This window comes from Podarcis liolepis, assembly GCF_965112155.1.
Source record: "Podarcis liolepis genome assembly, chromosome: 13".
Lineage (NCBI taxonomy): Eukaryota > Metazoa > Chordata > Lepidosauria > Squamata > Lacertidae > Podarcis > Podarcis liolepis.
The window spans coordinates 28,843,178-28,855,263 of NC_139573.1; the positions used below are offsets into that span (position 1 = coordinate 28,843,178).

General features: G+C 45.9%; 1 protein-coding gene across 4 annotated transcripts in view; it reads left to right on the top strand.

The window, feature by feature from the left end:
• The first annotated feature begins 695 nt into the window (after positions 1 to 695).
• CDK12 (cyclin dependent kinase 12) overlaps positions 696 to 12,086 on the top strand; it is a 31,863-nt gene continuing 20,472 nt past the window's right edge. For all 4 annotated transcript variants that reach the window (XM_083469431.1, XM_083469433.1, XM_083469432.1 and 1 more), the window contains exons 1-2: positions 696 to 2,868; positions 8,046 to 8,921. In XM_083469431.1, the coding sequence (XP_083325557.1) occupies positions 1,808 to 2,868; positions 8,046 to 8,921 (1,937 nt within the window). In that variant the 5' untranslated portion in view covers positions 696 to 1,807. The remainder of the gene's footprint in view (positions 2,869 to 8,045; positions 8,922 to 12,086) is intronic.

Below are 12,086 nucleotides of genomic sequence, written 5' to 3' on the forward strand. Positions count from 1 at the left end.
AGGAAATCCCGCGGTGCGGCCAACCGGCAAAGGTTAAGGGAAGCTCTCGCGAGATTTGGACACAGATACGCGCTCCGCTTCTTAAAAGGACCCACTTTTTAACTCTTTCACGCGAACAGCTGGGCTTTGTTGTTGTCGTTTCCTTTAAACATGGAATACTTTTGTGGAAGGATGAGAAGGACCAAGTGTGTCCGCATCCTGTGGTGTTCTGTCATGGTTACCAAGCCGCCCAATAAAGTATTCGCTGAAAAAGCTGAAAGTGAGAAGGCGAAGAAACGGCCATTCATAAGTTCGTTTGTTCCTGTTGCCAAGGGGGCGGGGAATCAATAATAAAGTTTTGTTGAAAGATATATGTCCCCAGAACTACAGCGTGAGAAGTTTCAATAAAGTTTGTTGAACGGTACAGGAAGAAATGAATGAATGAATGGAAGTTCACGGCCCCTCCCTATAAAAACAACCTTGCGCTTTCCCTTAATAAAAGTTCCCTTCTTGAGGAATGCTGTCGTCTGCGGTTACCGTGAAATAAAGTTTTGTTGAAAGACAAAACCACTTCCCGCGAGATTACGAAAAAAATTGTTTCATCGGCCTTCAAGTCCTCCCCCCCCCTCCGCCCTGCTTCCCTATTTGCTTCCAGCGCCCGGCGTCGCGAGACTTTTCGAGTCTCCCCCTGCGTTCCGACCGTGTGCGCCTGCGCGTGAAGGAGGGCAAGCGAGTGCTCACACGCGCGCATGTGCGTGCTCTCGCGATATTTGGAGAAACAGGAGCAGGTAGAGAGGAGTTGGGGGAAGGAACCCCCGAGCGGCTGCAAAGGAAGCCACGGCGTCGGCGGCCGGGAGGACGACGACGGCGATTTCTCCCCACGTTCTCGCGAGAGTTGGTGGCTAACCTTCTCCCTTGCTCACTTTTCTACCTTTCCTCTTCCCCCCCAACCCCTCCCCCCACCCGAACCTGGAAGCGGCTCCGTTTCGCTCTGGGAAGTACTAGGAGGAAGAGGAAGGTGGGGGTCCCGGCTTGGGGGCCTCGCTAGAGACTCAGGCTGAGGGCAGGGAAGCCCCCTCGGTGGGGACGCAGGGGCCCAGGGGTTTTCCCACACAGCCAGGCCTTGGGGCGGGTGGAGGTGTTCCCATCTCCCCGCCCCCGTGCTCTCTTCTCAGGAACTTAGGCGGTGTTTGAGGTAGGAACTAAGTCCGACCCTCATCTTTCTTTCCACGGGGGCCTTGAGTTAGTGGGGAGGGGGTACCCCTGACCAAGGGGAGCACGTTGCTTAAATATCTGGGTGGCTTAGAAACGAAGGGGCCTATTGTTTGGGGGACCGCTGCTTCAGAAAACTGGGGGTGGGGTGGGGTCTTTTTCTGAAGCTCTCTTTGTGGGGGGTTGGGCAGCAGGTTGGAGAACTCCCAAACTTATTGCCCATTTACAAAGGGACCCAAGAGCATCTTACTTAGTGCTCCTGGCGTGTTTATGTTCTGAACCCGGTGGATAACTGAGGTAGGGTAGTTGTTCAGGGTTTTCCATCCTACCTTTGAAGTCTAAGTACAGGGGACATTTTTGCCATTGCTGCTTGTCCCCTGTTTAGAGGGTTGGGGGTAGCCTGTGGGGCGACTTCTCCCATAATATAATTTGTCAACCCAGATCCTTGTAAAGAAACCACATTCAGCCCCATGTAGGAGAGAGAAGGGTGGGCTGAATGTAGGAAAGGGTAACGAAAGTGAAAGCAGCCCTTCTGTTTTGGAAGCGGGTAAGTTGAGGTTTAGACTTTGGGGGTTTTGGAGGATTCCCCCCTCTTTTCAAGCACAGTGGAGAAGGAATGCCAAACCCAGAGAGACATGGGGGTAAGAAGGATTCAGGAGGAGGGGGGTCCTTGTATCAAGAAGCAGTGTCCAGCAGCGGCACTTCAAACAGCAAAGAGAGGCACCGACTCTCCAAGCACAAACGACACAAGTCCAGGCATTCCAAAGACTCACCGATGGGGGCCCAAGAAGCTGGAGCACCGCTCGGCAGCATGATCAAGCCATTGGTGGAATATGATGATATCAGCTCCGACTCAGACACCTTTTCAGATGAAGCAGTCGTCAAGCTGGAACGCAGGGAGAATGATGAGAGAAAAGGGACATCGGAAAGGAGTGACCGGCTACACAGGCATCGGCATCATCAACACAAGCGAGTCCGTGAGTTGATGAAAAGCAAGCTGGTAGACAAAGAGAAGAGGCTGGACAGGAACCAAGACTCCTCAGGCAAGTTGAGTTCCACTAAAGAAAGGGTGTCGGGGGCCTCCAAAAAGCTACATGAGGAGAATGATGACCATTCATCTAAGTCATTCAAAAGCAGCAGCAAGGAGTCCCGGTCAGCCAAATCGCACAAGGAAAAGTCCAGGAAAGAACGAGAGACTAAGTCCGGTCACAAAGACCGTAGCAAAAGTCACCGCAAAAGGGATGCTCCTAAAAGTTACAAATCGCTGGACAGTCCAAAGCGGAAATCCAGAAGTCCCCATCGCAAGTGGTCAGACAGTCCCAAGCAGGATGATAGCCCCTCAGGAGCCTCTTACACACAGGACTATGATCTCAGCCCTCCACGCTCACACACATCCAGTAACTATGATTCCTACAAGAAGAGTCCCGGTGGATCTTCACGGAGACCATCAGTCAGCCCACCATACAAGGAGCCTGCTGCATACCAATCCAATATGCGCTCTCCCAGCCCATACGGCAGGCGGCAGCGGTCGGTCAGCCCATACAGCAGGAGGCGTTCATCAAGCTACGAGAGAGGAAGTGGGTCTTACAGTGGAAGGTCGCCTAGCCCATTCAACCGAAGGCGCTCCAGCAGTCCTTTTGTTTCCAAGCGATCGCTGAGTCGAAGTCCTGTGTCCAGGTGCGTGGCCTTTATCTTTAGTTTAAAGTGTTTGACTTCTTTGGTTCGGATGGTGCTAGTGTCCTGAAGTCAGATAAAAAAAGTATTTGCTTCTCCCCTGTAACGTGATTTGTTTAGGGTACAAGGTCTTTGAGGCTTGATTAGATAATTATTATTTTCACTTTATTGCATTGGGGAACTGGGTTTGAAAGGTAACCAAACCCATTCAGCCAATGAGATACTGGTTCAGTTCAGATGTTGCGCTGAATCATTGTTCCCCAGCCTGGTGCCCTGCAGATTATTTTAGGCTACAACTCCCATCATTCTTGATCTTTGAACATGCTGGCTGGGGATGATACCTAGGATACTAGTTTGGAAAAGGTTGTGCTAAACCATCGTTTAGCATGACAAGAATGAGTACAGTGAGCGTTGGAATAACATGCTTCCTCTTCCTGCTCCTGCATGGCTTTGAGGAGATGTTTAGAAGTTTTTGTTTAGATTAACTAGCTTGCTGTTTGAAACAAGGTAACTTAAAACCATGTGTTAAGCTGCCTTGTTGAAGCAAATCATAGTTAGCATCAACCACAATTTAGGATTCAGATAACGCACTGAACTGTGGTTAATGAAAATCGGAAACAAAAAAACTCTTTGGAGCTACACCAGAAGAGGGGATAGGGGAGATGGAAACTACAGCAGCTCATCCTCATCATAGTAAACTAGAGTTTAATGTGACCCCTGAAAGTGAACCATGATTTGGACACAATTTCTGAAGTGGCAAACTATGGTTCCATTTTGTAGCATGTCAGTTTCTAATCTACAGTGGTGCCTCGCAAGACGGAAAACTCGCTAGACAAAAGAGTTTTCCATTTTGGAGGTGCTTTGCAAAACAAATTTCCTATGGGCTTGCTTCGCAAGACGAAAATGTCTTGCGAGTTCCTGCGGTTTTTCCCCCCTCCCCCCTTTTTCTAAGCCACTAAGCCGCTTATCAGCTGATCCGATAAGCCGCTAATAGCGCTAATCCGCTAATCCGTCAATGGGCTTGCTTCGCAAGACGAAAAATCCGTTAGACGAAGAGAATCACAGAATGGCTTCTTTTCGTCTTGCGAGGCACCACTGTATACAGCTGGTGGAGATGCACAGAATGGGAAAATTGATGGATACCTTTTACTAAATCTTGCTTATGTTAACTAAAAAAGCAAGGTTTAGAGTTGCAGAGAACTGTTCCATCCTGATCCTAAGTATATTGAGCAGTAGAAAGTGAGGTACGTTGGAAGTCAATAGAACCAAAGTCTCAGATTGCAGTGGTAACCAAGGTACCGATTTCTCACAAGATTTGTGCCTGGTATGTGGTTACCAAGTTCCACTCGTTTCAGTAGAACTTGGTTTCAATTAAATCTGCCTTGGATAGCTGCTTTTGTCAAGGTAGAACAGGTGAATATGAAATCTCCCCATACATGAGTTGTGGTGTATGTAACCCAAATCTCAAGATGTGTGTCGAAATGTTTGCTTGTGATCCATTACCACATTCATGTTAGATGTCAGTACTTCAGAAATCCCTTTTGAATACAGCTAGTGATCACCTTCAAGGGAATCCAGGCATCCTACAATCTGTTTAAATTGACCTTGGGGGCAGTAAAATGTTTTTAACAGTCAGTCAGTAAAGGGGATCTTGAATTCACTACTAACATCCTTGCTAGTCCTTTGTCAAAGCCAGTCAACACCTTTCACCTGTTCAGTTTACTTAGAATGAGATTGCATTTTTGTCATTTCTGAAACTTAGTTATTTCATAATCTGGATGTGCAGAATTGCTTTGGTCACAGATCACCCAACAGCTTGCTCAGTGTTAGAAACTGAGATATGAAAGCTAGGAACTAAATGGCACCTTAAACCTAGTTATGGGCGCACCAAAGAATGTTTAGGTGCGCTTTTTATAACAAGAATACAAGCTGAAAATGAATGAACTGCGGCTAAAATACGATGTTCTTTTTTCACATGGGCTAGTCCTTCTCCTGCCCACCCCACTAATATTCTCCAGTCTTCACAGAGTAGTTGGAAGTGGGGAGGAAGAAAAAGGTCCTCCTTTCCTTCTGCTCTGCAGTTTTAATATGAAATCTTAGGCACAGTACTGCGCCCAGAGCTCAGAAACAGCTTGTACTTATGAAATTCCCTGTTGTAAAATGCGCCTAGAACAATGGGAGTTTCGAACACTGAGCTTGCTGCTGGTGCTTTGAATGTGCAAAGTTGCCATTAGACTCTAAGCTCCTTGTGCTCTATCTAGTGCCTAGCACCTTGTCAGTGTGAAACAAACATATAGTCACCATCTTGTTTTGGCTATCTAGTCACTAGATTCTAGTGGGGTCGTATCTGCCAAGCCATGAACTCTGTGGATAGCCTTCAGCAAATCCCTGTCTCTCAGCCACCATTCCCCACCTGTACAGTAGTAACATCTCTTGGGTCAGGCAGGTTGATTCCTGGCAGCTACTTCTAAACAGTGTAGAGCAAGTGCAGCTGCCATTTCCTGCTCATTAAGGAGCAAGTGCTATCAGAAAATTCTCTCTGGCATACAGCATCTCTTTTTAATGAAAAAGAACTGGATAATGAGAGCTGATTGCAAGCACTTGGGGTACCTTAAGTACTTTTAGGAAGCTGCTATGAAAAGGAGTGCCTGGTGGAGCCTTTGTTAGGTACTAGGTAGAGTAAGCTTGAAGAGAGTAGATGTTTAAATATTTAAATATGTGAACCTATGAGGGGATCTCTTTCCTGTTTGTTTTCATACACCCTTGTTCATCTCTTTGGCTTTGTCTACTCTTGACTTTTTTTTTCTTTATGTGTATGCTGCGTTATTTCACTAGGTGCTTAAAAAAACCCTTAACTTGCTCTAGTTCACCTCCTTTTCCTACTGGGAGTAAAAAGTTAATGTTCCTTGATAGAAAGCATGTTCTCTTGCTTCTGTACTGTTTCATGGGAACAATAGGAAAAGACCCCTTAGGGCAAAATAAATATTTCAAAATTTGAAGAAGCCAAGTATCAAATGAGCTGCCTGCTTTGGACACGGGTGGGGGTGGGGTCCAGTTTCTAGTTTCTAGCCAAATTGAGCAGAGGCAGGTATGCTGTTTAATGAGAGTGGGGTTGCAGATCATGGGAAATACCCTACCTGCAGGAACACTTTCCACATTGGCCCATCTACTGTGCAGTTCCTTCATACTTCAGAGGATTCTGGGAAATGTCTTAGCATACATGCTTGGATTTATGGACTGCAAGAGAGGCCTGCTATGTGTAGCCATCACCTCACTGAAATTAAAGTGTGCCCGAGAAAACTGCAGTGCTGTGTGCATTCCAGGGAAATATTGGTTAATGGTGAACAAACGATCTTTTCAGACAACCGTTTCTAGTCTTGTTATTGTGGAAGTTCTGTGGGGCACTCTTTTGAAGTCCGGTGTTATAAATAAATTCTTGAAAAGTTTGAAAATGCCAATGAGGGAATTTCTCATTGTCACAGTAGGTTCCTGAGAGTTGAGAAAAGATGCTCAGACATTCCACTTGCAGTTCTTTGGATGTGTCTTAGTCAAAACAAAAGGGAGGGATAGAGTTACATGGACATAGAGCTTTCAAACAGCCTGGAAAAAATAAAAGAGCTCTTTTCCAGTGTATCAAAGCTTCCCTGCTTGGTTGCTTGAAAGTGATTCTTACTCCGCATGGAAAGCTAGGCAAGTGGATATTTGCATATATGACTTGGAGGGTCCTTGAAGGAGTTACAAGAAAACATCCTGGTAATTGTGTGTGTAGGATAAATGGATGTCCCCAACAGTGGTGGTCATCTGCTCTAGGGAAGACAATCTGATTTGTGCCCCAGTCAAGGGAGGCACACCCAGGGAAGAACCTAACCAGCAACTGGCTGTTTTTCCCTGATGGAGGCTTTCAGAATAGCAACTGTGAATAGTGAGCTAGCTATCACCAAGAGCCCAACTGGCATTTCCCATGTCAGAGGCCATTCAGAGAGTTTGAACAGTCTGAAATGGCAGGTATGCCTGTTGTAGTTACTTATTGACAGTCTGATGTGCACACAGAATGAAGTTAGAGTGACTGGCCTGAAGCTGAATTCAGTTTGTTTACTAAACTGAATCAATGACACTCCTTTTGGTTGCTCCTAGAGGGGCTGCCTTCTGCTGTGTGTGCCCTCCTCCCCAGTCTCCTGGTCCTTGTACAGCCAAATCTCAGAGCCGAATTTAAATTGTCCCTGCCTGTCATAAGCAGCAGTGCATTCAGTCCTGTGCATTTAGTGAAAAATGCAGCTGGGATTTTTCCAACACTGCCTGTGAGTGTCAAAAGTAATGCTGTCTTTCAGTAGTGGTTGTAAAATATATGCCCAAACTTTCAAATCACCTGTAACTAATAAGGCAACCAAATAAAACTTCACTATCTCCAGGAACGTTACATTTTGAGCTGCTAAAATGGCTCTTAGCAGCATCTTGTCCTTGCCAGCTAAGGCAGAGTACCAGGATTTGGTTGAGTTTTCATTTCAAAGGAATTGCTTCATCTTCTGAAAACACCTGACTCCAAAAGTTGGTTTAACATTTTTGAACTTGTGAGGTAACTGTTTAGTACATATTCTTTTACTCGAATTTCCCCCCCTATGTTCCTGTGTTCCTGTTTAGGAATGATTTAGATTACGGTGATCAATTGACCTGTCAGGGAATCAATGTGTTTTTACATGAGTAGAATGTGTGCTTTTATTTAAAATGCATCTCTGGGTTATTTGTGGGGCATAGGAATTTGTTCATCCCCCCAAAAAAAACAAAATATAGTCCAGCCCACCACATGGTCTGAGGGATGGTGGACTGGCCCACGGCTGAAAAAGGTTGCTGACCCCTGGTGTAGTGTTTCTAGCCCCTGGGCAAGTAGGCTAGGAGCCGAATACACCATGTCCAGAAGTTGTCCACCTCTACTTTGGCAGGTAGTGCAGTGACTGATTGTTTAATGTGTTGTGTAAAAAAAATGTGTCTGAGAACCTCTAACAGAAGCAAATGGGGAAGCCGGTGAGGAGTTAAAATGTTCATTGGAGCCACAGGATCACAGCCATGTTTACACACTTCAAGCAAGCCCCCCACCCCTTTGAGAGCTAAAGGTTTGCGTTTTTACCTAAAACCCGACTGTAGCATTCTTTGGAGATTCTGATTTTCCCCTTCTTTTTCCACAGGAAGCCAGTGAAGTCTCGAAGTAGAAGTCCTGCTTACTCGAGGCACTCATCTTCGCATAACAAAAAGAGATCTGGGTCCCGCAGTCGCCATTCCAGTATCTCACCTGCCCGGCTACCACTGAACTCCAGCCTGGGAGCTGAACTGAGTAGAAAGAAAAAAGAGAGGGCAGCTGCTGCTGCAGCCGCAGCAAAGGTTGATGGGAAGGAGAGGAAGGACTCTCCTAGCGTTTTATCTAGGAAAGAAAACAGTTTGGCTGAAGTTAAAGAGCCAGCGGTTGAGGCCAAAAAGGCAAAAACGGCTAAACCTGAGAAGTGCCCTTCTGACATTGAGCCAGCAAATGTCACACAGCACAACACAGAGACAAAAACTACTCCTGAGCCCCTAAAAACAAAGGCAGTAGAGAACCACGAGAAGAAACCTCCTGCTTCAGTTAAAGACTCGAAAGCAATGGGAACAAAAGATATGAAACTTGCAGGCGGAAAGGAGGAAACTGTGACTCCAAAGGAAACAGAGACAGCCAAGCAAGAGGTCCCACCTCTTTTGCCTTCTGTTAAGTCACTACCTCCTCTGCCAACATCGTCGCCCCCTGCTCAGGCTCCTCCTCCGTTACCCCCTTTGCCTCCATCACCAGTTATTCCCCCTCTTCCGCCTGCCCAGTCACCTGCCACTCACACCCCTGCTTTAGTTCCATCGTGTCTGCCGTCGTCTACCCACTCCAGGACATCTCTGACTACTCAGGCTAACTCTCAACCCACCATGCAGTCCTCCTTAAAGGCGCATGTATCTGTGACAACTGCTGTTCCGCATCTGAAAACGTCAACGTTGCCTCCGCTTCCTTTTCCACCTGTCTTGCCTGGGGAAGATGACATGGATAGGTAAGGGGAATAACCAAGCAAACCTCTTCCACAAAGGGTTGGTAATATTATGGACCAGGACTTGTTAGAATTTATGTATCTGCTCATTTCTCATTGCAAATGAAATAATCTGGTGTTTGAAATGTGATTTGGCTTTCTGAAAATGGCACAGATAGTGAAGAAAAACTCAAGGCCTCAGGTGTAGAAAGCAGCTTTGGAATGTATGGAGAGGATACCAGGTATATGGAACGTGTAAAACAGGCCTCTAAATTAGTGGGATGGTTATTATTGGGGCTCCCTCGCAGGAAATGAAAGATATGGCCCCAAGTTAGAGCATGTTGAATAAAGGATCTTTGCTTCAGTAACTGAGCTGAAAGAGGCTTTAGCCTGAAATTCTGGACAGCTGTTGCCAGTCAGGATAGTACTGGATTTAGCTAACATGAATGATTGGTTGTACACCAGCACTATTCCTTGTATAGCATATATATCAGGGGTCAGCAACCTAAGGCCCATGGGCGGCTCGTGGCCCACACAGGTAGTTTAACCGGCCCACGAGCCGCCCACTCGGCGAGTCCCCCCGCGCTGTGCTAAAACGGTGCAGCATGGGGACTCGCTTTCTCTGCACTAAAAATCACGTCTGCACATGCACAGACGCTGGAAATTGCATCTGTGTAGATGCAGACGCTGGAAATCGCGTCTGTGCAGGTGCCGACGGCGGAAATTGCGGGCAAGTGCGCTTATGCACATGCGCATTCCAGCCCACCGAGGGATCTCTGCTGGAGTGACCTGGCACAGGCAAGGTAAACCTTGCTGACCCCTGGCATATATAAACCAAATTTTTGTTTTAGTGTTGGTCCCTTGTTCACAATGCCTCACTTATGTGGCCAGCTCAGAAAAAAAGCCCCAGTTAGCAACAGGCTAAGTGCGTCAGGTTTATGCTACTGGGCTCAATTTTTTCTCTTTAAAGGACTTGGCAGTCAGGTTCAGACTATCTTGTCTTGGTTTATTAATCTGAGATATGCATGAGTGTTTAGCCCTTGCACGCTGCCCCTTCACAGTTTGCTGCTTTCCACAGTTAAACTAGGAAACTTCTTGTTAACCCTAGTTTCCTATTTTGGATTAACTGGGAAACTATGGTTACCGGCTTTAAGACAAGCCAGCATATTAGCCTGGATATTGAACTATGTTTAATATCCTAACTTGTTTTGAAGTTTGTAACATAGTTTTCCATTTTGGACAAAATGGGTTCAACAGAGACTTCCTGATTTAATCAATGCCTGTGCACTGAGAGATTATCATCCGAGCAAGGACAGTATGTGGCATTTCCTTCCCTATCAATGTTTGATTGCCGTATTTGGGGTCAGAGAGAATATTCTCACAATACAGAGTCTGAGTTTTTAGGGAGGTTGGGCTTCTTTTTTAGCAAGTCCTTTGGCTCATTTGCTTTTTCTGGATAGGTTCTCAGCCTTCTTATCAAACCAAGGCTTGTTTTAGTCTAACTCTAGTTTGTTAAAACTACAATCCCCTGAATTTGTAGATAACCACGTTCAGATGTAATGCTAAATAATGGACAAAGCTGAGGCTTTTGTTTTCCCCACTCCTTGTCTGGTGTAGTTGTAAGGAGGAGATAAACTCATGCCAGTCTTTGTTAAAATATTCCTAAATATTGACGTAACTGTAAGTCTTGAATTAACTATGAACATGGAAATTGCCCGTCTTTTTGGCTTGTGAGGTGGTTTTCCTTTCTAAGGAGCATGTACTGTGATGTCATACAAACGTACAGGCAGTGTTAGAGACTGAGTTACGAAAGTTGGGACCTAAATGGCACCTTAAACCTGGGTTATGGGCGCAACAACAGAATGTCTAGGTGTGCTTTTTTCTAACGACAACAAAGCTGAAAATGAACAGCAGCTAAAATATTATGTTAATTTTTCATATGGTCTAGTCCTTCCCTGTAATATTCTTAAGAGGGTCTCTCCTCCAGTCTTCAGAGAGTAGTTGGAAGTGGGGAGGCAGTTTTAATATGAAATCTTAGGCACAGTACTGCGCCCAGAGCTCAGAAACTGCTCGCACTTATGAAATTCCCTGTCGTAAAATGCAATGCGCCTAGAACAATGGGAGTTTCGAGCACTGGGGGTGGGATCTGGTTTTGCCTCTTCTCTCCAATTCAGCTAGAGCCCATAGAGGCTTCCAAGAGAGAGATTGGAATGGTGCATTGTGATCATATTCTGCGCTTGTAGAATCTAATGTTCTATATGGTGAAAGTTATGTAAACCATCTTCAAACAATTGAGTGGGGGTTTGCTTCGTTTACAATATTGTTCTTTTTTAAAATAATACTGACACTACTAGGGGAGATAAGATAGGGAGGATCAAAGATTAGTAGGGTGGTGATGAGGGGGTCATAGTTAATGCCCGGCAGCTGTGTTGAACCATACAGCCTACCTTTAGAATTGTGGGGCTGGAATTTGCCAAAGAAGCCTGATACTTTAAAAATCCTGCCCAGAGGAAAGACCTTCAATCCATCTGATCAGCTGTGCAATTAAGCAAAGACCTAGTGCACCCCTGAAAGAGAGTTTACAGGGCAGTAGATCTAGCTGACTTTGGCCACCAGAAGTCAAAAGTTCTCAGTGTCACTAGCCAGACTGACTTCTCGGGAGGGGCTTCATTCCTGACCTCAAACAGGGCAGTTAGTTGGACCCCAGGTATGAATTTTTGCTAGGCTTAGCTCGGCGTTACTCATTTTCAGAGGAGGTAGTGACATTTTCTGTGTGTGCACCTCACACAGGGCTGATTCAAAGTTGCATATATACATTACTTGACAACTGGATACAGGCGGCAACCATTTCACACTGGGGTTCCATTCATACCCCTTGTGCATGTCGTTAGAGCACCCTTTCTGCCTTCTTCCGGGTCTAAAAGGACCCATGTATTGGCAATCACGTGTCAATTGGATGTTCTGAAAATGATCACTGCCTGTCTTTCAAAAAGCATTGTGTTTGAAGTGAAATGAAAGTTCTTGTCTGTAGGCCATGGGGGATTAAGGCCACTCGTGGTTGCTAGTCATGATGGCTACATTACCCTCCAGCATTGGAAGCAGTATGTCTCTGAGTGATGGGGATCATGAGCAAAAGAGTGCTTTAGTACTCGTGCCCTGCCTGTGGGCTTTCCAGAGGCATCTGGTTGG